General features: G+C 39.7%; 1 protein-coding gene across 3 annotated transcripts in view; it reads right to left on the bottom strand.

Annotated features, from left to right (window-relative positions):
* usp6nl (USP6 N-terminal like) overlaps positions 1 to 26,394 on the bottom strand; it is a 90,959-nt gene extending 64,565 nt beyond the window's left edge. For 2 of the 3 annotated variants that reach the window (XM_053649739.1, XM_053649740.1), the window contains exon 1: positions 24,078 to 26,394. In XM_053649739.1, coding sequence (XP_053505714.1) covers positions 24,078 to 24,087 — 10 coding nt within the window. In that variant the 5' untranslated portion in view covers positions 24,088 to 26,394. Of the gene's footprint in view, positions 1 to 13,952; positions 14,040 to 24,077 lie in introns of all 3 variants that reach the window. The other variant, XM_053649742.1, reaches the window with a different exon arrangement.
* Positions 26,395 to 27,419: the final 1,025 nt, after the last annotated feature.

The following is a 27,419-nucleotide window of genomic DNA, read 5'->3' as shown; positions in this document are numbered from 1 at the left end:
ATAGGGGAGCTGTACTTGTTTCATGGGGGCCAATAAGAAAGGCACTGATTACTCTCAACATTCTCAATGGATTAACTTAACGAATAGGGTGGCGAGACGAGGCCATAGGTAAACACCAATGGTCTAGCCTTGCCACCCTATTCGTTAATTTAATCCGTTGAGTATGTTGAGAGTAATCAGTGCCTTCCTTATTAGTTAGTTTACCTTGCTTGACAAGTTTGGTGTTAAGAATGTGTGCTCTGAGTCTCTTCTTAAAAAAACAACAGCAGCGGCAGCAATAAAATATATACTTGACACAATATACCACTTAATACCATACTTATCAGAAGGAAAAAAAAATGTACACAGATTCGGATTACTTTCTCTATGTTGGTACACAGTGAATAATCTGTTCACTGCACAGAGGAGAAATCAGACATTAGATCAGGCAGATTCAGACCTATCTGACCTTCTACTGCATGAATTACATCTACATCAAAAATGTTTTTTTTTTTTTTTTTATTTATTATGATTTTGCATTGGATTAATTAGTTCAAGTAATAAAAAAAATATGTTTAAAAATGTGAAGAAAACATTTGCGGTTTGGGGGCGGGGGGCGAGGTTAGTTGGTAAACTGTTGCCATGAGGCAACAACGTGCAATGGTGGAAAGATACAGATGTGGGATGAAAACCTGCAGCCACACAGCACCTTAACTCTGCAGTGAGAGCTGTTAATAAAGTGAGGCTGATCACTCGTCTTTAATAATGCATGATGGAGTGGGCCTCAGAGTTATGAGCTCGAGTGAGTGAGTGTGTGTGTGAGAGAGAGAGAGAGAGAGAGAGAGAGAGAGAGAGAGAGAGAGAGAGAGAGAGTGGGGGGGTGGGGGGTGGGGTGGGAGTCTGAAATTACTACTGAATTAGAATTGACATTTGAGAAGCACATAATGAATTCTTGTTCTTTGTTGTTAATCAAAGAGGGGAGGAAGAGAGAGAAAGATAAAAACATAAATACAGTAGTTAGACAGACAGATAGATGGATAGATAGAGAAGAATTCAAGAGCAGAAGAAAGATTTAAACTGAAATTGCAGCTAGAGGACTGTACAGTAGTATCTTAACACTACAGTCCATATTTCAAGGTAAATGTTTACCCTTACAATGTAAACATGTACAACTTGTACAAACAGTCTGATACCTTTCATAGATAAATGTGGCCAAGAGCCATTTACTTCAACTAAGACCTCACATCTTTAATAATCTTTTAAAGATGGAATGCCAGAAACTTTTTTTTTCAATCCAGTGGTTATGTCTTGCTCAGAAACGCTCATTATGTTATGGTGTCCAAATGCTTGTTTCCTTGCAGAAGCTGGTGTATGCATACAGTGTTATAAATGTTACAAAAATTTATAACATTTTTGACGTGTTTTTCTGGATTTTCTTGTTGTTATTTTGTCTCTCACTGTTCAAATAAATCTACCATTAAAATAATAGACTGATCATTTCTTTGTCGGTGGGCAAACGTACAAAATAAGCAGGGGATCAAATACTTTTTTCCCCTCACTGTATGTGCATACATAGTGAGAGCAGACAGCCAATCAGATCGCAGCCTTAAAGATTCTGAAGCTTGTTGGCAGAAAAGTGTCCGAGATGGAGCGGCTGAGGCAGAGACTACGGATAATCTACACCATACCTTGTCAAATGGTGAAGCTTGCCGGGTAATGAAAAGTCCATGATGTGTGACTGTCAGCTGTCAGTGCATACCTGTCAATCATCTTAGACATTAATGCGAAGGAATCTCTTACAAGACTAACACATCTTATGTTGAAAGGATGTTTCTCGCTGCTGGGCGGGGCTAAATCCGTACACCCGCCAGCCAGTAGAGGGATGTCGGATACATTTTATCTTGACTTTTCATTGCCATTTCGTGGTCCGTCATATACACTGTACAGCCTATGCAGCAGACAGTGAACTAGAAATCGTGCCTTAATTCCTGCCTGCTCTGCTCTTTCCTCTCTAAACAGTCGTGCCAATCTTAATTGCTCCTGCTACTTTCCTTCCAAACGTCCCTGAAACCCAGTCTCAATGTCTCTTTCTTTTCTATCCTTTTTATTTTTCGATTCAGAAACGAAGAGGGTGACCATTATTGTAGTAATTAGCTCCCGGCATGTGTGAGGAGGCAGACCTGCATCACCCAGGCAACACTCGGCACACACTGCTCAAAAGGGACGGCTGTGAGGAGGTGTGGAATCGCAGTTTATTCTGACCAATAAGTCGCCTCGGTCGCAGTGAAGTCATTCCTCGTCTGGACGGCTATAAAACGCATCGCGTTCCTCAACGACCCGGAGGACATTTACAGTCTAGGGGACATGCTGTAATTTATGAAGGCACTTGCATTACTGTCCTGGGGATACAACGCAAAAATTTTGTGTGTGTGTGTGTGTGGAGTAGGGTCTCTATAGGGACTAAATGTTCCCACGGTGATAGCAAAGTAATTGTGGGAACTTGCACACTTTGTGAACGCACACTTTGTGAACACATACACACACACACAAAACAGCAAGTTCGAGGGATTTGCAATGAATTATATAGCAGAAGTGAGACATAACTGTTACAAACATTATAATGTATTCCACTTTCAACCACATCAACTTTAGAGGTGTATTGAGGTGTACAATAAAAATATATAATAATAATAATAATAATAATAATAATAATAATAATAATGCACAATTTTCTGTGTAAGAAATGCAGCCAGTCTACAGCAAACTCTAAACCTACATAAACATTACATGGTTATGCGCCAAGTAAAGTGATGAGACATAGATTATACATATTTAAAATTTTGCGAATAATTGTTTATTTACTTAATACAGATGTAATTCACAGACACAGAAATAACCTCGGCACTAACTGCCCACCCCATCCAATGAAAGAGTTCCAATAACAGAATAATAGTTTTAAGTAGAAGAACAAGGTCTAGAAAGAGTACAGTTGAAAAAGGGGAATTCACACAGAAGACTGGTATCTGAACTGCTTGATAATGGATTGTTGTACAGCGCATTGGTCATACTGATAAAGTCTAATCAGAGACCTGTGCAGTGTAACAGTCCCTACGTTTACATGCACATCAATATTCCAATATTAATGGCAATATTCGAATAGTACTGAGTCGTGTAAACGCAGCAATCCGACTGCCCGAGTCAGATTAAGACAATAATCTGATTCCCACCCCTAGAACACGCCTGTTTTAACTGGAAATGTGCTGCATGTAAACACATTAATCCACTGAAAGGAGATATATGCGCATGCAAGGAATTGTGGGTAGCAACGGCAGCATCTGGAACCTCCTGGGAAAGAACAGCGGGAAAGGAAAAGCACATTTGTAGATCGGCATGTATAGAGGATTATTCCCATGCCTGTATACATATAAACATCGTATTGGGAATATGGCTGCAACCCGAATATAGACCTTAAACAGAATCTGATATGCATGTAAACGCAGTCACTGCCAACAGATAACTCCACTCCAGATGAACTTCACTCAAACACTTTCAAAACATCAAAACATTAGATATGATCAGAAGAATAAATGATGGGGGGAAAGTCCGCAGAGATGGTCAGAAACGGTGCATATGTTAATAAAAGCAGTGTAGGGTTTGTGTGCTAGTCTAATAATCAATGTCGAAAGACATTTCTTATCCAATCAGAGAGAGAGTAGCCAGACAGTAGCTAGGGAAATATATTCAGTCCTTTCTTTAGCACGAGAGAAATAATGGCATAGTAATATCTTAATGAAAACTTGCTTCAGTGAGTGATCTCGTTAAAAGACTTTAAGACTGACCTGTACTCATTTACGGCATGCCAGAGCCATATCTCCCTGCAGCTCTCGCCTGGTTTCCCACTGACACTAAGCGGGGTTGAGCCTGGTCAGTACCTGGATGGGAGACCTACTGGGGAAAACTAAGGTTGCTGCTGGAAGTGGTATTAGTGAGGCCAGCAGGGGGCGCTCACCCTGTGGTCTGTGTGGGGCTTAATGCCCCAGTATAGTGATGGGGACACTATACTGTAAAACAGCACCGTGTTTCAGATGAGACGTTAAACCGAGGTCCTGACTCTCTGTGGTCATTAAAAATCCTCATGACTTCTCAGGGAGTTTTTCCTTGCCACTCTCGCCTCCGGCTTGCTCATTATTGCTCATATCCTGGGGTCAAGTTTGAATCAGAGTGAAACTGATACTTTTATTAAGTTTGGTTGGTTTTGGTTTTCTCACTGCATATAATTAAAACAAAACAAAACAAAACAAAACAAAAAACATTGGCTAAGGGGTGTGTCTTACGTTCATTTGCCAGAAGTGCATGTAGCATAAAAAAAAAAAATCACCCAAGCACAAAGAACACAGACTCAGCGCTCAATAGATGACTAACTTATTCTATTAATACCTAGATCAAAATACATTAAATCCAGCTTTTATTTTCTTTTTTTTTTTTTTTGTTCTTTAGTCCACATCTTCAGAACACATCACGTTTCCGTCAGCACGTCATCTCCGTCATTTGGCTCAGTTTACGTCTCGGGGCTCTACAGAAAAACGTCGTCAGTAACCCAAAATGGACAGTGTGTTTGGTTTACTTGGTGCAGTTGGATTGATTCAGGAAGGCTATACAAATCCAACTGAACTTAAGTGAGATGGGTTAAAGTTTCTGAATCAGTTAAGCGTAGCCGATGAAGTGTTTCGAATAATCAAGAGTAGGCAGTATGTAGTATAAAAAATAAATAAATAAATAAATAAATAAATAAATAAATAAATAAGAAGAGCAAAATGTTTCACTGTTATGAAATGGATCTATAAAATGTAGCAATACTGGAAAGCTTTTCATTGCTACACAGCCTTAGAGCAAGTTAGTGGCTTGGTCTGCTTCTATGAAAATAATAACTTTGTCTTTATCTTTGAATAATAAACTCTTTTTCAGACCTGAGCAACTGGTTACACTCTTTCTTGATAATGCCACCAGTTTTAGTGGATGTGCAATCCGGAGGGGAAAAAATAACCTTGACTAATTAAATTTGTTTTAGTTGGTAATGAGAAATAAGCAGGGTTTCAAAGTCAGATATTTTATCAGACATGCTACATTGAGCAGTGAGGCAAACAAAATGTAATTATTCCTACTGAAGCCCTTAACTGCACTCCAAAGTATTTAGGAGCCATTAACTGAATTTTGACTAATCTTAATAAGCTCAACTAATTTGTCTCTAAACTGACTGCAAAAGCCTTCATTTCACAAAAGGTTTGGAATAAGGCATCAGCGCCAAGTCTGTGGTGGCAGAGCAGATAAAATTAAATGGTAAATGGTGCACTTATAGAGTGCTTTTATCCCAAGCTCTTCACACTGGTTCTCATTCACCCATTCACACACACACACACTCACACACCAACGGTAGCAGAGCTGCCATGTAAGGCGCTAACTTGCCATCGGGAGCAACTTGGGGTTCAGTGTCTTGCCCAAGGATACTTCGGCATGTGGAGTCATGTGGGCCGGGAATCGAACCACCAACCCTACGATTAGTGGGAGACCCATTCTACCACCTGAGCCACAGCTACCCCGATAAAAGGACTTTACAGATGCTGATTGGTCCGCATATTTGATTCGGCACAGGCCAGGCCCTTCCTGACGCAACCCTCCCATTTTATTCGGGACCGGCACTGGGTGCAACCCCCAGTGGCTGGGGTTCCATGCATGGGAATCGAACCATGGCATCCACCAGGGACCAGGAAGAGAACCTGGTCGTGGGTTCAAACCAGTGATAAGTAGAGTGTGTTTGAGAACAAGATTCTCTCTCTACAGCTGTATCTAATGTATGAGACATTATAGCCTCCATCTTTGCTCCCTTCACTACCTCAAAGTCTGACAAAGACCTTTTTTTAGGGATTGTTAGACGAGCGCGTCGAAAGCTTGGCGCTAGGTCCCTTTCCAGAACCTTCACACTAACTGTTCCTCAGTGGTGGAATGAACTTCCAACCTCGATCCGGACCACAGAATCTCTCACCATCTTCAAAAAACAGCTAAAGACCCACCTCTTCCGTGATCACCTAACCAACTCATAAAAAAATAATAATGAAAATAAATAAATAAAAATAAATTAAAAAATTTGCACTTACACCTCTACTCTGTGCACTTTGCTTCTTCTGGAACTCAATTAATGGATCTTGTATGGTAGAACTACTTGTATTGTTCTCTGCTTGATATATCGCTGTGCTTGTATTTTTCTCATTTGTAAGTCGCTTTGGATAAAAGCATCTGCTAAGTGAATAAATGTAAATGAAAGCCATTCCGATTTTTTGTCAGCCATAGTCCTAATGTGAACTATTCTGCCATCAACATTCCTAACCACATTCCAGAACACTGATAGCAGCAATCCTTTGGTTTTACTATCCCAGGCATTATCCCATACAACTTCATGGAATTTGGTATTGCACCCGTAGATCCTTCGTTAAATGACTCTTGGATTGAAGTCCAATACACTTTTATGTTTGTTGGGGCCATTTACCACATGAACATTCCTGAACATCAAATATTACGATCAGTCATGGTTGTCAAAAAGTTTGAACTGCTTTACATAGTAGGTCTAAGTAAAATTTACCCTCTTGCCCCTCTCCTGCACCAAAACCCTGGAACAAGAACCCATACAGCCAGATACAACAGTGAGTTCTGTAAGCTCGTCTTTCGCACTTCTTTCCTGACTGGCGTGATGGACATCTATTTCTACGCAGTAGCTGAGGAGATATCAGGGAAGGAGTTATCGATCTCTCAATCAATCAACAACAAATGAAAAACTGGGTGTCCTAGCTCTGTAGAGAGTGTTACCAGAGCGTAGCAACTTGTTTTGGTTTGTAGCTGATCTGTTGGAGATGCAATGTGCTTACTCTAATTTTATTTGCTAAAGTACTGCTATGATCTTTGAACAGGCTTTTCAAGCTTATCCAGTCTTCATACTTGTATGTTCGTTAAGAATTTTTTTCTGTTGTGCGTGTGTGAGAAATATTCCCATGGTCGCTAATTAGCTATCATGTTAGTTACTATGTTACTGTGTACATATCTGTATCTACATCTACACACACACACACACACACACACACACATACATTATATATACATATATACACACACATTACATATATCTCTTAGCAATGGAAAATACCTCGAATGTGTATAAATTTATTTAATATTTCTTATTTATTGATATTACAAAATCAGATATAAAAGATTATCCAGCCTGTTTTTAGATGCTTTAAAGAAAGTTTAGCTTTAAGCATTAAAATCTCTTATTCTATAATAATAATAATAAATAAATAAATATATATATATATATATATATATATATATATATATATATATATATATATATATATAATATAATAATAATAATAACAATAATAATAACATTTCTTATTCCGCTGCCATCCTGATAAATTATGTGTTCTACATGAAAATCAGCACAAAGTTCCAAGATAAGAATAGACTAATGATAATAGTGCTGTGAAGTTAACATGGCGCTCTGTTAACATGCATATGAACTCACCGGTGTGTCATGTGACGTCTGCGGTTATAAACGTTTCCTATAGTTTACTTTCTAGTCACACGATGTGAGAACTATGTACAGGTAGAAAACTGAAGTAGTGAGAGTAAAGAAATGTACGTACAACTTACATAAAAAAGAGAAACTCTAATGTCGTGTATCAGTGTGGCTGGAATCATGGCTCTTCACAGGAAATGAATATTCACTTTGTGTTTTGTTTGCTAGTATGAACACATGGTCACTGTGTGTGTGTGTGTGTGTGTGTGTGTGTGTGTGTGTGTGTGTGTGTGTGTATACAGGGCACAGGTTCCACATCTTCCCTTCCTGCTGTTTATTATGAAATGTAATTATACTCCTGAGTGACTTCCTTCCCATGTTCATCCATCTTTTCCATCTCTACACACACACACACACACACACACACACACACACACACATACACACACACACACACACACACACACACACACACACACACACACACACACACAGAGGCGCCAAAGCAATATACAGTCACTAGCATTACCTACAAATGTAATGAGGAGCAAAGCTGTGTGTGTGTGTGTGTGTGTATGCTGGTACAGAGATGGCAAAAAAAATACTGAAAGCAGCAAAAAGAGAGGAGGAGCCAATCTGTCAGAGAGAGAGAGAGAGAGAGAGAGAGAGAGAGACAGACAGAGAGAAAGAGTGTGAGAGAGAGAGAGTAAGAGAGAGAGAGTAAGAGACAGACAGAGAGAAAGAGAGAGTAAGAGAGAGAAAGTGAGGGAGAGAGAGAGAAACAAAACATATTAGCTCTATCAGGTTCTAAACCTATGAAATTGTACTCATAGTGCTGGTGGATATGACAATATATCGTTATGGTGATAAACGCCGTCACAATACACTTTACTGAGGTATCACTTACTTTCTGATCATTTGTTTTGCAATATTTTCTTATGACTTTTTTTACATTTTAAATAATTACAATTTAAATAGAACTGAGTGAATGCAACTTATTTGCTGTAAATAATTTATTTCATATACGATATTTTCTTTATTCTTCCCATTTATTTTTTTTCTAATTATTAAATAAAAATATCATATCAAACTCAGTTTTACAATCCTGAATTTTTACAGTCTGAAGGCAGCACTACTGTTTTGCTGGCAGTTTGAAGGCTAAACTATATATCGTGGTACATACAGTGCTGTTTTTGTGTATATCTCATACTAAATACTTTCAGATCTTCAAATGAAATACAACATAAAACGAAGAAAACCTGAGTAAACACACAATACAGTTTTTATTATTTATACTGAAGCAATAAAAAAAGTTATCCAACACCTATTACCCATGTGAAAAACTAATTGCCCCCTTAAATTTAAAATCTGGTTGTGCCACCTTTAGCAGCAATAACCGCAACCAAATGCTTCCAATAACTGGAGGAGATCAGTCTTTCACTTACTTCTAGGACCAGGACTTACTCCTATGTCTTGGTTTCAACTTACAGACTGAAGACCGGACATTCTCCTTTAGGATTTTCTGGTAGAAAGCAGAATTCATATTTCTCTCAATTATTGCAAGTTGCCCAGGCCCTAAAGCAGTAAGGCATCCCCACATCATCACACTTCCACCACCATGCTTGACTGTAGGTATGATGTTTTTTTTTTGTGGAATTCTGTGTTTGGTTTACACCAGATGTAACAGGACCCCTGTCTTCCAAACAGTTCCACTTTCCACTCATCAGTCCACAGAACATTCTCCCAAAAGGTTTGAGGATCATCAAGGTGTGTTTTGGAAAAATTCAGATGAGTCTTAATGTTCTTCTGGGTTAGCAGTGGTTTTCACCTCACCACTCTTCCATGGATGCCATTTTTGCCCAGTGTCTTTCTGATAGTGGAATCCTGAACAGTGACCTTTATTGATGCAAGAGATGATTTTTAATGATTTATATAATAATTATATATATAATTAATTATATATATAATTATATATATATATATATATATATATATATATATATAAAATATACAATGATTTTTAATGATTTTGATTAATTTTATTTTTTTATATTTTATAAAGCACAAATACACACAACAAAAAAGCTGACCGCTATGCTGTACAAAACCAGGTATAGTTCAAAGTATAACAAATAAATAAATAAGTAAATAAATAATACTAATGAGTTAAATGCCAAGGTAAAAACGTGAGACTTTATCTTATATTTGAACTCATGTAAGGAGGTGGCAGATCTGACAGACAGAGGTAGGCTGTCCCATATCTTAGGAAAAGCAATAGCAAATGCACAGTCAAATCTCAGCTTTAATCTTGATCTGTGAAAGGACAGGGTGTTCTGCTCAACAGATCGTAGTCATCTGATAGGCTTATTTAAGCTTAACAGATCCGACAGATAGAGAAGTGCCAGGCCATTTAATGACTTGAAAACAAACAATAATACATTAAAATCAATACTATAAACACACTGGCCACCAATTTAAAGACCTTAAAATCGGAGTGATATGATCACGTTTACGCAGCCCAGTTAAAAGTCTAGCAGCTGTGTTTTGGACCATTTGAAGCCGTGAGATAGAAGACTGGGATATGCCGGTATATAGAGAATTACAGTAATCCAAGCTAGATAAAATGAAAACATGGATAGCTCTAAAAGAGTTATCCATTTTATCTAAAATTCGACTTAACCGCTGAACTAATATGTTGGTCAAACTTGAGGGAAGAATCAAAAGTCACTTCCAAATAATTTTTGACAGCTGGTTTAATGTCAGATTGCCAAGATTAAGGTTTGTATTTCATTTAACCGCAATGGGCCCAAATGCAATAACTTCTATTTAGCTCTCATACAAATTTTAAAAATTCGAGGACATTCAAGATCACAGCCAGATGTGCAAGCAGGGTTTCTAGGCCTTTCTTGTCATTTTGTTTCATCGGCAGATGAATTTGGGTCTCATCCGCATAAAAACGGAAAGCCACACCATGCTTTCTTAAAACTGACCCTAGTGGGAGCATATAAAGGGCGAAAAGGGTGGGAGCAAGAATGGAGCCTTGAGGGACACCACAGGTAAGGGGAGCTACAGAAGAAACGGGACATCCAATACTTACAGAAAAAGTTCTATCACTAAGATAGGATATGAACCAACAAAGGGCACGTCCTCAGATGCCCACACAGTGTTCCAGGCATGACAGAAGAATGCCATAGTGAACAGTGTCAAACGCTGCACTCAAATCTAATAACAAAACTGCAGACTCCCCGAGACGATTCAGTACTATGTTTTTTCCTGAAATCAGACTGAAATTTTTCACAAATGCTGTTTCTTTCCAAGAAACTCTGTAGTTGATCTAGCACAGATTTCTCTAAAAAAAAAATAAAAAAATTGCAGTAAAAGGTACATTTCATATAAGTCTAAAATTAGATAAATCTGTTGAGTTCAAATTTGGCTTTTTCAGTAATGGTTTCACCAAAGCATGTTTAAAATAGGCTGTAACAGACCCAGAGAAAAGACTGTTTGTTTACTACTGCTAAGATCCACATCCCAACAATATAAAAGATCTGTTTAAAAAAAGTGGGTAGGAACAATGTCAAGGGAAGAAGTGGTGGGCTTCAACCACTATCCATTAAATAGAGGATAGAAATCGGCTCAAATGTATTTAAGAACATGGTGCAGCTGGGAGTATCCAAAGGATCATCTTTTGAAGGCACAATCGACTGTCTGATCCCTGCGATCTTATCCACAAAGAAACTCAGAACATTTTCACATACTATGAACGACTCAGCAGGATAGGTATTGCCTATAAAATTTATGACAGAATTTAAGATATAAATAGAATTCCAGGTCTGCTTGATTTCTTACATATTATGTCAGAAAAGTAATTTGACTTTACAGCTTTCACTGCTTATGCTGTCCTTGGCTCTTTTGTGACTTCCTGGTTGAGTAGTTGCTGTTCTCTTGGAGGAATTTTAGAAGGTCTGCCACTTCTGGGAAGGTTCACTACTGTGCCGAGTTTTTCCATTTGGAGATAATGACTCTCACTGTGGTTCTTTGGAGTCCCAGAGCCTTTGAAATAGCTTTGTACCCCTTCCCAGACTGATGTATTTCAATCACCTTCTTCCTCATCATTTCTGGAATTTCTTTCAACTTTGGCATAGTGTGTTACTGGATAAGACCTTTTAACCAACTTCATGCTGTTGAAAAAGTTCTATTTAAGTGTTGATTTGATTGAACAGGGTTTGCAGTAATCAGGTCTGGTTGTGTCTAGTCCAGCTGAACCCCATTATGAATCCAGTTTCATAGATTTGGGGAATTAGTAACTACGGGTCAAATACATTTTCACACAGGCCCAGTTGGTATTGGATAACTTTTTTGCTTCAATAAATAACATTATCATTTAAAAACTATGTACTTATCAGCCATGTGTATTATTTTAAATGAAACAATCATTCTGCTATGAACGATTCAAACATTGCTCCTAATTACAGCATTTTTAATAACTGTATATGCACAGTGACTGTCTCACTGGTCTACACTGAAACTCAGAAATGAAGATGAACACGTGCCTGTTCAAGATTGCTAACAAACTTATATTGTGTTATTCATCATAATAATTATCGAATAAATCTACAGAACCCAGGAGCCGCCACTGAGACTGATCACCATATTGTAAAGTGAGCTTTGCTTGTAAAACGAGTCTGAAGTTTAATTTGAATTTATCTGTATATATTTGTCTTGTCATGACTGCAGGTACTCATGCCGATCCACTGTCTCTATTCTACAAACGGTGTGCACGTACAGAACTGCCGCAATTCAGAAGGAAGAAACTCCTTCGTGTTCAAATAAGTGTGCAATGGTGAATCCCAGCTCCAAACAAACCCACAATCCATCCTTGATGCTGACATTTTGCACAAATGCATTCAACAATGTAGCAATGTTTTTCCCAATCAAAATTTTAAAAACACTGATTTTTTTTCCAACACGTCTTCAGCTAAACATTAAAAATTCAGCTTCTTTCTTTTCTCCATGATCTCTTCCCTCCATATCTCTCCTTCTACCTAAGTGGCGTAAATCAGTTGATCAGGAGCAGGATGAGTCATAATTACTACACGCTCGTTAGGTCTTTCTCCGTCCCGCAGTTCAGAGCAGGGGGGGTAATCACGGTAATTACACACACACACACACACACACACACACACACACACACACACATAAAACAGCAACAGAAGAACAAAACACATGCAAGAGTCTACCGTACCATTCAAACATGCAAACACACACAAGCAAAATAGTATACAAATTGCACATTCCAATGAATAAATCTATATACACCCACAAGACATGAATAGTAATATTTCATTCCATAAGTCCACACACACACACACACTTCCAAACTATATGTGTTGAGGTGCTTTCACTTAAGGGCGGTGTGTTTGGTGCTGTTTTCGGTCTGTGTGCTGCCAGGCTATTTCTGTGAGATAACACTGTGGACTCTAATTAGAGAGAGAGAGAGAGAGAGAGAGAGAGAGAGAGAGAGAGAGGAAAGGGAAAGGGCGTGACAGAGAACAACTATTTATTTATTTGTTTGTTCATTCATTTGGCTTGCCTTGTGTTTGCGCGTCTTGCTGGGTGTATATTGGCATTCAAGCCTAATTACTTTCACAGGACGTATAATGCGTAATTCTTGGACAATGTTGATTCTCACTATAATATCTAAAGGATAATATATATGGAGAATCAGTTCTGTGTATATATAATGAGAATATCGTTGTGGATGCAGCAAAACCGGCTTCGCACTCCTACGGCCTCCGGTTCGATCCTGAGCTGGAGTTTTCCCACGTGTTCCGCTCATGTTTGTATGGGTTTCCTCTGCGTTCACGGTTTTCCTTCCACCTCCCAAAATCATGCCTTTAAGTAGACTAGCTACTCGAAATTGTCATTATGGGTGAACGCGTGTCTGACCATGGTTCCATTCAGAGTGTATTCCTACCTCATGTGTTCTCCAAAACAAGCACAATAGAGACTGGGATAAAGAGGTTAATGAAGACGAATGAAGGCAACAACTGTGTCCTTCTCAGAAAAGCCAATATTAGAAGCCATCATCCATAATTCTGTTTCTTTTCGGTCACACCTTAATATTAAAATGATCAAGACTCTTACGCCATATTTACATCCCGAGATAGACCCATTTACACTGATGCAGACTTGTTAGTACTTCCAACACCTTTGCAGAAAACACACACACACACACACACACACACACACACACACACACACCCCAAACCCAGACATGCATACACACTTCCAGACAACAGTGGTTTAAAGCTGACTACTTCCATCTGAGCCACATGTCCAAGCCAGTAGGAGACCGAACAGTGAGATGTGTGCGAGTCAGTGTGTGCGCGAGAGTATTTGTACTCACTCATACTGCGAGGCTGGTTTGTGGTAGACAGGTGAGCTCCGGGTGAGGCTGTTCATCCACAGATGTTATCCCCACTGCACTCATGACCTGCATGCAAGAGAGTCAGTGGTGACAAAAGTACAGAGTCCATCTATCCATCAATTTTCCATACCGCTTATCCTACACAGGGTCACGGTGGAGCCTGGAGACTATCCCAGGAATCTCAGGGCACAAAATGGGGGGACACCCTGGACGGGGAAGCCAACCCATTGCAGGAGACAATTACACACATTCACGCACTACGAACAATTTGGAAATGCAGAATCAGCCTACAACACGTGTCTTTGGACGGGGGGAGGAAACCAGAGTACCCGGAGGAAACCCTCAAAGCACGGGGAGAACACAGGACAGGGAGTTCGAACCCCCAACCCCACAGGTGCGAGGAAAACGTGCCAACCACCAAGCCAAGAAATAAATGGGGCGGCTGTGACTCAGGTGGGAGAGCGGGTCGTCCACTAATCGTAGGGTTGGCGGTTCTATTCCCGGCCCACGTGACTCCACATGCCGAAGTGTCCTTGGGAAAGACACTGAACCCCAAGTTGCTCCCGATGGCAAGTTAGCGCCTTGCATGGCAGCTCTGCTACCATTGGTGTGTGTGTGTGTGTGAATGGGTGAATGAGACACAGTGTATAGGATATACACTTTGGATAAAAGCGCTATATAAGTGCAGACCATATAATTTTCCGAATATGCACAAAATAAAACACAACAGTGTGATGACTCCCGGTGTGACGGCGATCAGTTAAATAGCAATCTGCATTCAACATATAATATACAGACATGGCTGGCAAAATTAGAAGAAAAAAAATATCAAAACAAAACAGAATAAATAAGTGGAGAAAGCAAGATACTTCCAGGCAGGTGAGATGTAGAGCTATATGACTTTGAAAGAAAATTTTATCATTGGAGCACAGATGGCAGGAGTCACAAAGACTGCTCGATTGGCTGCTCAACAGGAACGGTGCATCCTGACCTCTGAGAAAGGCATCAGTAAAAAGTACAGGAAACTGGTCGAAAGTGCACATTTAATAAACGAGATGCCCGTCTATTAGGTCGACACACGAAGGGGAAAAACAGAAAAACAGCCACTTTAGTCTCTTTAGTCACTTGTTTGAATTTAATAACCAACCAACCAACCTATATAAGCAGTACGTGTTCATTTAAAAACGATCAGCATGCAAAGAATGCATTAGGTGAAGACTCCTGTGGAGAATAGCAGCACCGAGCCTCTTCCTGTAAAGTCTATCAAAGTTGGAGAGGGACCTTGGTTTATTCCACCATGCAAAATATTAAAGAGCGCTCTCTGTGCTGATTAGTAGGGGTGGAACAATACGGCGTACAGGATCATATTGGGTTATATCGCTCGATAAGAAGCTCTCAATTTGATATATGAATATATTCACCAGGCTGTGTAGGTCGCTGGTCGCAAAACATGGCTTATATCGCATGAGGTATGAGGAACATTTCAACTTCCCTTCTCTGAAACAGCAGCTTCCTGTTTATCTGGAATCCAAAACAAAACATGCTGTTATTCACAAGCTAATCCGCTAGCATATTACCATACTACAGTGTGTCCCAGACAAGTCTTCATACATGGGGGAAATGAACACTTTTTTTATCAAAATGTCTTACAAAATGTTTCATACTTATAAATATATATGTAGGGTTTTTTTTCCAGATAGCCTTTGACAAAAAAACAAAGAAAAAAGAACGTATTGAAACCATTCTCATGGCTGGATCGGGAAGGTTGTGATGGACTTTAACAGGAAACATGGCAAGCACATCACACGCACACACGACACTGTGCCGAACTTATTAACAAATGTAGTGCTGGCAAACATTGTCCCCTGTGCATAGAGACTTTCGGGACACACAACAGAATAATACCATAGTACTACTGTATTAGTCTACAAACCAGCACTAATGGTGTTGCAACAGCACTGATACACACACACACACGCACACACTCTCTCACTCAGTTTGCCGACTGACTTCAGTCCAGGTTTAACTAATCACTGCGGCGATTAGGGAGTTGTAGAAACGACACTCTACTGCACACTACTCAAAAATGCAACATTCAAAACCAGATCTGAGCTACAGAGAGCTGCGTGACTTCAGACATGCTTCACTCCTTGACAGTCACACCAGCAGGGTCTCCAGCATCACACTTTAAAAAAATAAATAATTAAATTAAAATAATTTTTACAAATTAGGATAGATTCAAAAGGGTGGCAGGTTAAGTTGGTTAAGGAGCAGAGACTTATAAAAAGAATGTCTCTCCTTTTTGTAATTCCTCCGTCTTTGAGATAGTAGTTCGTGTGTCCTCCTCATTTCTGCTCCTTACAGTCCCTCACACTCACAGCTATCATTATAGTAGTGTAATGACCACTTTCTCTCTGTGTGTTTGTGTGTGCGTGAGCACACGTGTGTGTGTGTGTGTGTGTGTGTGTGTGTGTGTGTGTGTAATAAGGGTTATCAGAGGCGGACAGAAGGGGCGACTGAGGAGAGTGGAAGGTAATAACAATAATAACAGTAACAATAGTGAATCTGCTGATCCTCATAAGGGTTAAACACAAGGACATAATAAATGGGAGGGAGGCAAAGAAAGAGTGCAAGATGGTTAAAAAAAGGAGCAAATGGTAGAGATAAAATAGGAGAGAGAGAGAGTGGGGTAGAAAGAAAGAGTGAAAAAGCAAGAGAGGCTTACACTTGGGATTACCGACACCATATGTCCACCTGAGAGCCAACAAGGTCGTCTTTGGATTTCAGACCTCTGTGTGTGTGTGTGTGTGTGTGTGTGTGTGTGTGTGTGTGTGTGTGTGGTTTCCAGCCAATAGGCGCATGTAGCACTGTTAAAATAAACCAAATACTATTCAAATGTTCATAATATTTATGTCTGATGGAGAACATTGGTGGGGGGTTTAAGCAGTAAAAGTCACAGGTTTATATTAATGCATTCATTCTAATGTGTTATCGTTTCTATAGTAACAACCCATATACAGGGACTTATATTTGCAATGATCTGCATAATCTGAACCGAATAATAAACGGACAAACAAACCAGTTATTTAACTTAGAAAAACACACACTTTATGGCCAAAAGTTTGTGCACTCCTGACCATATGGTTCTTCCCCAAACTTTTGCCACAATGTTGATGGCATGCAATTGTATAAGATGTCTTTGCATGCTGTAGGATTACAGCTTCCCTTCACTGCAACTAAGAAGCTCAAACTTGTTCCAGCATGACAATGCCCCTGTGCACAAAGCGAGCTCAATGAAGACATGGTTTGTTAAAGGTGGAGTAGAAGAACCCGAGTGTCCCGCACAGAGCCCTGACCTCAACTCCACTGAACACATTTGGGATGAACTGCACCCCAGACCTCCTCGCCTAACATCACTATCTGATCTCACTAATACTCTTGTGGCTGAATGAACACCAATCCCCACAGTCACACACCAATATCTAGTGGAAAGCCTTCTCAGAAAGGTAATTATAACAGGAAAAGGGACAAAAAAAATTTCCATAAAGCATGCACGGGTGTAATGGTCTGGTGTCCACATGTCCACGTAGGTCAGGTGTCCTCCAGGTTCTCCAGCTTCCTCCAACTTCCCAAAAACATACCAGTAAATGGACTGGTTACTCTAAAGTTACCCCGAGGTGTGAATGAGTGCGTGAATGTGTGTGGTGCCCTGTGATGAACCGACATCCCATCCAGGGTGTATTCCCGCTTCACACCCAGCATTCCTGGATAAAGCGGTTACTGAAAGTGAGTGACTTTGACAACCTGAATACGTACAAATTCCCAGTCTGTGCTTGTGTATACACACACACACAAACACACACTCACACACAGGAAGTGATCGTGATCCTGCTTGCCTCTTTCCTCATTCCACTGCTGACACTGACCCTGGACTGAACCAGTCAGTGATGTCAGAGTGTGTGTGGGGTGAAAACGCAATACAAGCCTGTACTTGTACTATTACACACACCAGGAGCACTTCTTGCGCTGCCAGCCTCAATTCACACAAACTTATATTTTGCTCAAGGGTGTGTGTGTAGATAACAACATGTCATTCCCACCACCTCAGCTTAAAGACGTCTCTTTCTTTTTAGAGCTGCGGTGTCACACTGACACATCCGGTGAGCATTCCTGTTACATTAAACACAATTGACAGAAACCACACAGAAAATAACCACAGATTCTTGATTGCACTTTGTCCTGGGAGTGAGGTGGGCATTCAACAGAACAGAACAGGTCAATGTAAACACCAATTACCGACAAACGTTACACCCCACACCGACTAAGTGAGGTGCGGCACTCGCCGAGTCTGACAAAACTTCACTGTAGGCGTCCTGCTCAACTTGTGCAATGTTATGATGGTGTAGCTGTAGTAATAATAGTCTTCACTTCAGCACGAGGAGGTCCTACTGACTCATGACATGTTCTGAAGTGAACGGTGCAGTAATTACAGCTAGCCAAAATTTGACAGTCCTCATCACCCATGCTCAACAACACAAGCTAAGTATATTGCCGTCTGTGTTAGAATCGATTTGAATAGAATAAATATCTTTATTGTCATGATTGCACGAGTATAGTGAAACTGGGTTTGCAACTTCCTTACTAGATGCTATATAAGAAATAATAAACAAAGAATACAATAAAAAAAAGAGAACACACTGATCAGCCATAACATTAAAACCACTGAGAGGTGAAGTGAACAACATTGATTATCTCATTACAATGGCAGCTCTGAAGGGCAGGGATATATGAGGCAGTAAGTGAACAGTCAGGCTTAGAATCGGGAAAATGGGCGAGCATAAGGATCTGAGCGACTTTGACAAGGGCCGAATTGTGAAGGCTAGACGACTGGGTCAGAGCATCTCCAAAACGGCAGGTCTTGTAGGGTGTTCCTAGTATGCAGTGGTTAGTACCTAGCCAAAGTGGCCCAGGGAAGAACAACCAGTAAACCGGCGACAGAATCATGGGAGCTCAAGGATCACTGATACACGTGGAGAGAGAAGGCTAGCCCGTCTGGTCCGATCCCACAGAAGAGCTACTTTAGCACAAATTGCTCAGAAAGATAATGCTGGCTATGATAGAAAGGAGTGAGAACACACAGTGAATCACAGTTTGCTGTGTATGGGGCTGCGTAACTGCAGGCTGGTCAGAGCACCCATGCTTACTCTTGTACACCGCCGAAAGCCTCTACAATGGGCAAGTGAGCATTAGAATTGGACCATGGAGCAATGGAAGAAGGTGGCCTGGTCTGATGATTCACGTTTTCTTTTACATCATGTGGACAGGCGAGTGCGTGTGCGTTACTTACCCGCGGAAGAGATGGCACCAGGATACACTATGGGAAGAAGGCGAGCTGGCGGAGGAAGCGTGATGTTCTGGGTAATGTTCTGCTGGGAAACCTTGGGTCCTGGCATTCACGTGGATGTTACTTTGACACGTACCACCTACCTACACACTGTTGCAGACCAAGCACACGACTTCATGACAACAGTATTCCCTAATGTCAGTGTCCTCTTTCAGCAGGATAATGCACTCTGTCACACTGCAGAAGTTGTTCAGGAACGGTTTGAGGAACATGACAAAGAGTTCAAGGTGTTGTATTGACCTCCAAATTCCCCAGATCTCAATCCGACAGGTCAGAGCTGTTTTGGGGGCACAAGGGGGACCTACACAATATTAGGCAGGTGCTTTTAATGTTATGGCTGATCAGTTTATATCCTGTGTGTGCAACTGTAGGAATGAAGTAACATTACAGGCAGTATAAACAGTGTTTGGCAGTCACAGTGCAACCGCACAGATGTACAAAGCAGCAACTCTCTGTGTGTTGTTATTTTTCCACTTGAATTGCACTTGTGCGCAAAGTAGGCATGGAGGCTTTACACTGCCATGGCTGGATGCGGAATCGATTTAAAGCCGTGTTTTGGCAATTTCACCCATCTCATTTATTTAAAAACAGGGCTGTTTGTTGACGGGAGTGTTCATGTTCATCTTGCGCTTTCTTTCCCCTGATACAGTCATAGAAACATTATGTTCGCACTGTTTCAGCTTTCACAGTTTGTACGAAAGTATTAACATTTTCTTCATCCCTTCACATTTTGCATGCTGCATTTACTTTTGGCTGAATGGTCAAAATTGTTTCACAAATGACCGTGAACAGGTCTGACAACTAACGGTTTCACGTCAATCCTGTGCTGTGCGTTATTAGAGTTAGTCAAGCGAACATGGCTGGTCTAAAATTTCCTAGGTTTTTTTTTATATATACTGCAATTTGTATAAATTACACAGTTCATTGTATACAATCTGGCTACTACCTTGACTAGTAGGTTATTCGTGCACTACTTTCTCCAACAGTGTTTTAGTTTGACAATATTCTTAGACCCTGAACCTGGGGAGTTTTTTGACAAAAAATACAAAACACAGAAACAAACCTGGTCCATCATCAGCACAAACACAGAGTCATGTCCCTTTGAGCCTTCTTGGAGAAAACAGTCCTATCTTTTTCTTTTTGTTTATTGTTGTTTTTGTTGTTAAAACGCTTACCTCATGACGCAGGCACTGGAGTTCTCTGGAATAAACATGTTCAATGCTGACAGACAAGCCTGCTACATTTTAATAGCTTCCTTTGTTAACGCCATACACTAATTTTTATTATTTCCGGTCATTTCCACAGGGACATTGACACAAAGCACTTCATCAGTGAGTGTTTCATCTGCTGAAAGCCTAACAAACCGGTAATCCTGGAAAGTAAGGGCTGACCAGTGGCACGCCTGCGGCAGGGAAAACGCAGAGCTCAGCAAAACTGCACTATGGAGTGAGCGGGAGTGAAACAGTGCAGGGAGGAAAGGGACCGATACTGCGCTCAACAATGAAGCAATGCCTCTTTAATCAATGGAGAGGAGAAGAAAATGAGTAAATGATAGCACATGACTGAGTAAAGTTGTGGTACTTGAGACTGAGAACTGATCTTGAGACCACAAATCAGCGGTCTCGGTTTTGTCATTAACGCGGGTGAAATTTTACTTGTCTGGGTTTTAGAACGTAATTTTCATGAACTAGAACTCTAATGCTCTCATTACAGTACAAAACGTAAATGGCTCTCTCTCCATGTGGAGTTATATAGTGCCTATCAATTTCAAGTGGGTATTTTTCGAAATACTTCGTTCTCTTACGTTTAAAATAATACAGGACACGCAGTTGTAATGCACAGCTGGATTTGGTCTCTCAAAGTTATTTGAGCCAAAACAAATTCTAGGTTTGAATGCATTTTATTTACCCGCTGTGTCCTTAAATCAAAGGAAATGTGCTTTCATTTGCAAATCTTTACATGTGCTGTTGCATTTCTTCTTCTTTTTTTTTAATCCTTTGTATTATTAGCAAACTCTGTGTCATTTCATTTACCTCACGCATGCTGCCAGGGCTCTACGGTAACCATTTATTTTAGGAGCACTTGTGCTCCTAATTACAAATATTTAGGAGCACGGTCAAAAATCTTGGAGCACGGCTGAAGTTTAGGTTTTGTTTAAATATCTTAAACAATAAAGAGTCCTAATTAAAAGTAGACTAACACAAAAATGATCCATATTAGGAAATAGGCTAATAGTCTTCTAAGGAAATAGCTTACTAAGATTAATGTCAAATTGATATTAAATGCAACCCATAGTAATTAAACATTATTTCATTTCGCATTTTATTTATATTTCACAAATTTATTATAATATCTATTTTTTATATTACAGTGTTGCCTTGTCTGCTGATAATATTGTGTTTATTGGGGGATTAAATCAAAACATGAAAACTGAAGTTGACTTTTCTGGTAATATCTGGCAACCGTGAGTTTAAATGAAGTGAATTCGCTGTCTATTAGAGTTAGTGAAGAGAGTGAAGGGAAAGCAGCAGTGTACTGTATGTTTACAGACTGAACAGTTGGACTCTTGATTATGATTGGTGAGGAATTATTTATTAAAGAAGTGTGAATTAAACCCTGTTGCACGGTGTAGCTAGAAGCATTTTGGACTTGTAGTTTTCATTCCGGTTGTATTATACAACTCTTAACAGGTCACTAGCACCGGTGCAACTGAATATTTTTTCACCCTCGCATAAAGTACTTTTCAGACGCAAATGCGAGTGAAATGGTCGCACTGTACAGCCCTGGCTACCTAATGGTCGCACTGTACAGCCCTGGCTACCTAACCCCCCCCCCCAGTGCAATGATATAAAATAGGATTACACTGCAGCGCACGCTAGAAGAATGACCTATGCTTAATGTACTATGTATGTCCTGTGAACTTATTGATGCAATATGATAATACCAAAGTAGAGGAGTGATTTTAGTTAAGATATTTCATGTCAGGTTAGGAAGATACAACAACCAGCAAGTTAACACATCTAACAGTCTGGTCTCGGTCTTGACATGGACTCGGTCTTGTGTGGTGTTTGCCTCTTCTAGGTCTTGCCCCCTCGTCAAACCCAGCCCTGACTAGGACTCTATTGGCTATGGTCTTGCTCTTGACTCAGATACTATTGGCTATGGTCTTGCTCTTGACTCAGATACTATTGGCTATGGTCTTGCTCTTGACTCAGATACTATTGGCTATGGTCTTGCTCTTGAATCGGATTCTATTGGCTATGGTCTTGACTCGGAATCTATTGGCTATGTTCTTGGTCTTGACTCTGATTCTATTGGCTATGGTCTTAGTCTTGACATGGATTCTATTGGCTAGGTTCTTGGTCTTGACTCGGATTCTATTGGCTATGGTCTTGGTCTTGACTCGGATTCTATTGGCTAGATTCTTGGTCTTGACTCGGATTCTATTGGCTATGGTCTTGACTCGGATTCTACTGGCTATGGTCTTGACTCGGATTCTACTAGCTATGGTCTCGGTCTTGACTCGGATTCTATTGGCTATGGTCTCGGTCTTGACTCGGATTCTATTGGCTATGGTCGCGGTCTTGACTCAGATTCTATTGGCTATGGTCGCGGTCTTGACTCAGATTCTATTGGCTATGGTCTTGACTCGGATTCTATTGGCTATGGTCTTATTGGTCACAGCTAAAGCGGTCTTGAACACCTACTGAGTAAAGGAACAACAGCACACTGCACAAGTGGAGCAGCGATGGAATACTGTGACTAGGAAGTAAAGTGAACTGCTGTGTAAAGAAGCATTAGTGTTTACTGAGTAAAAGAGGTATAGTGGACCACCAAACTAAATAGTGCCTTTGAGAGAAATGAGCAGATTATGAAGAAAAGGTATTTCCACACCTGCCCGTGGACTAAAAGTCATTCCAATTCAAACCTGAATTTTATCACCTCAATATTTCACTTATTTTAAATGTTTGAAAACCTCATCTTGGATTTGTTTATATCAGATCGAGTTTGTCATAAACCTACCCTAGTAAGTGCACTTCAAAAAAAAATAATAATAATAAAACTACTGAGTGACTTTGCCTCAAATATGCAAATAGACCAAACTATAACGCGAGGAAAGTGTTTACACCACGCGGCTGTAATTTAAATACAAGTAAATAAAATGTCTGCTAATTCACATAAACAAATCGTGAACCCTTCAGACAGACCAAACCACGGTTAGGAAACTTTATCACCGCACAACACATCAATCTTACTTCTACAATTCATTTCTGTATCCAGCGACAGATTATCCTACATGCGCGGACTCGGTGAGTGACAGATAGCGCTGGCCAATCAGAAAACTGGATCGGTGAGCTCCAACCAATAGCGAAGCTTCATGTCTGTTTAAGAACCGCCTGTCAGTTTCCGGGCTCTGCTGCTGCCCCGAGTGTTTGGCTAGGCCTTAATAAAACACACCGAAGAAGAAAATCTTGCGTCAAATGTACTATCTTACCAAGCAAACAACAAGTACGGTATCCATGCATTTCTTGTTCCGCCTGCGGGAGAAGAGAAAACTCTACCTGCATGTTTATTCCGCTTTGGAAAGCGCTGTTAGCTGTGCTAAGCGTGTTGCTTAAGCACCGCGATTAGCCAGTCTGCTTGTAGGCTGGCGAATAAACCACAATAAAGCGCTTGAAGAAATAAACGGACTGCTTTACCTGTTTTCATCTCCGCTGTCGTCTATTCGAGTCATTCTCCCCCAGTTCAAAGAAATGCCCATTGTGCCTCGTACCAGGAAATCGGGCGCTTCTTACCCGCTGAAGTGAAGAGTTCTGAAACTCAGTATGGAAAGCCCTAAGGGGCAAAACTCAGCCAAGCGCCAAACCAGGTGGAGATCCGAGCGCCACGCCCACCTCTCACCTCATCAGTAGTAGCACTAACGCCCTGTCCAAACAGGATTAAATGTACAGGGATCCATGGGGTAATTTCCTATTTTACAGGTGCTCTTTGGGGATTTTATTTCCGTCCAGATCGGCCCTGTCTATATTTTTTTTTCTGTCCTCCTGTGAGAAAATTACAGGCCAAATTACCTACATCCAGATATATGTCTATGATTTTCTGTGAAGACGGCACCTCACTTTAGAGAGAAAGAAAAAAAAAAGATTTTTGACCACTGCTACTTGCTGTATTCAGTCTTGTTGCACATGCACCATTGACCCTCCCCTAGATATTAAACACTTCCCTGCTGAACAAAAAAACAATAGAAACTATAACAGAAATTCTAATAGTTCCCACTACAAATACCATTAAAACCATTAACATAGTAGTGTGTTTTGGGCCATATTCTATTTTAATGGTTTGTACTGGTTTCCACTAGACATAAACATGCCATCAATAGAACCCAACACATTACCAGTAGAGACCCACACGGACCATTATAGTTTCCATTAAAACCAATACAGTTCCCATTATAACCGTTAAAACCATAAGAATTTCTGTAATGGTTTAAATTTTTTTTCCAGCAGGGTTCCTAAACACACAATGAAAAATGGATGCTTCTTGTATACACTTCTGGGTAACAAAAATGGGCCAAGCCCAAAATGGCAAAATATTAAGCTTTGAATGATCTTATCAACAAATTATTGGTCAGAAAATGAGCATGAAGTAAGTAACTTAGCATGGGATAGCTTGTCCCTTTGATTTCTGTAAATCCCTTTAAATGTTTAAACCTTGTGGGTAAACTTTCAGACAGCTTTTTATTTTACTTTATTTTTTTATTTGATTCATTTGAACTTATTTTTACTTTATGTTATTTTTGTACAGCCAGACATGTGTTAGATGGAATTGTACATCAAACGTTTGAATAATTATCATGATTTTACCTTTGTGTACAAGAGGACTACAGTATATGAGTTTCTGTCTTTTCCCCCAAACACTTCACTGCAGCAAAAGTAAACAAGCATATGGTGGCACAGGAGGTCTCAGGACTGCATTTGTTTCATTCTTGCTAATTTTCTGACCAATAATTTGATGTTTAGATCATTAAAAGCTTAATATTTTTGCCCAGGAGTAAATGGTGCACTTATATAGTGCTTTTATCCAAAGCGCTTTACGCTGGTTCTCATTCACCCATTCATACACACACTAATGGTAGCAGAGCTGCCATGTAAGGCGTTAACTTGTCATCGGGAGCAACTTGGGGTTCAGTGTCTTGCCCAAGGATATTTCGGCATGTGGAGTTATGTGGGCCGGGAATCAAACTGCCAACCCTACGATTAGTGGAAACCCACTCTACCACCTGAGCCACAGCCGCCCGAGTGTATATTGTGACTATTGATTTAATGTATTTTCAGACTGTTTCTGGCACTTTGGTTCACCCCAAACCGAAATAAGAGCCAGTGTCTCTTCTGTACTCCAGTGCCTCTTCGACTACTGGAAGAGGCACTCATGGAGCGTGGATCATATAACAGTGTGACGCAAACATCCGGGTCAATAGAAAATACAACCCACTAGATAGAAACTCACTGCTCCTGTGATTATTTTATTGCTGTCCAGGTGCGAGAGTTTTATCACTGATGTTGATGTGTAAACAATTGTATTACAGATGTCCCAATGATAAAGTAATCTAATCCGAATAGGGTTTAACACTGCTACTGCTGCTACTACTGTTACTGTGTGATTCCACGACTGGGGTGGCGTTGGTGTCCTTCACAACATGTGTATGTTTCAGATAAATAACTTAAAATATTAATAAATCATATCAACCCACTATAACTACACCTTACACTACTAATAATAAGAAGAAGAAGAGAGGAAAACAACACTACTACTACTAATAATAATAAGAAGAAGAAGAAGAAGAAGAAAAAGAAGAGGAGAAAAACAACAACAAAAACAACAATACTACTAATAATAATAATTTAGAAGAATTGGAATGAGGTGGAGAAGAAGAACAACAACACAACAACTACTACTAATAATATTAATAAGAAGGAGTAGGGGAAGAAGAAGAAGAGGAAGAAGTTGAAAAAGAAGAAGAGAAACAACAACACTACCACTATTACTACTACTACTAATAATAATAATAAGAAGAAGAAGAAGAAGAAGAAGAAGAAGATAACCAAAACAACAACAAAAACAACAATACTAATAATAATAATTAGTAGAAGAATCAGGAGGTGGAGAAGAAGAAGAGCAACAACAATGACAACAACGCTACTACTACTACTACTATTAATAATCATCATCATCATCAGGCCTATTATTATTATTATTATTATTATTATTATTATTATTATTATTATTATTAAAACAAGTAAATCAAAGATATCAAAGATATATAAAAATATTAACTGAATTAAAAAATAAATAAAAATCAATAGTATTAATTTAACTTAATATTAAGTACTACATAACTACTAGTTCTAAATACCAGAAATATAGATATAGATATATCTGTTTGAACTGGCTTCTTTCTGTGGCCTCTACTGTATGTGGAAGAGCCAACAGAGTAAAGCTGAGAAACATTAAACATTTAGCACTCACTCCAGGTTTAGTGTTACAGTGGCTGAGTGCCTTTGCTGCTGTGAATGAAAAATTAATCACAGTGACTAATTAAGAAGATTACTGTCTGCTTCAGGCTGCAGACTATAGATATTAATGTTACACCTCTACCTAGTGGCCAACATTCCTCACTGCATGTGTCTAATGTTTTACTCCACTGAACTACTGAACATGACAATACACTGGATGACTAGTGTTGTACTTTAGTGTGGTGTGTTTGTTATCTTAAGGTTGTGAGTACAAATCCCAAGAGTGGGACCTTCAGAAAAATCCTTGAAGGAAATGTTCACAATTTTTTTTAACTTATGCCAAAAAACAGTCTATGACTGTCCCGAAGGCATGCTTATAATTCAGGTTCAAACTATCATTTTGGCAGAGGAGCTAATATTGCTAGATTGACCATGTCCATCATGATCTTTAAGATTAAAAATAAAAAAAATAAAAAAAAGAATTGGAAAAAAAATTACAATTGCAATTCCAAAGAAGGCTGTAAAAAA

Source organism: Ictalurus furcatus, chromosome 19 (assembly GCF_023375685.1).
Source record: "Ictalurus furcatus strain D&B chromosome 19, Billie_1.0, whole genome shotgun sequence".
Taxonomy (NCBI): Eukaryota; Metazoa; Chordata; class Actinopteri; order Siluriformes; family Ictaluridae; genus Ictalurus; species Ictalurus furcatus.
Note: the sequence above shows the minus strand (reverse complement) of the source record. Positions and strands in the feature narration are given on the sequence as shown.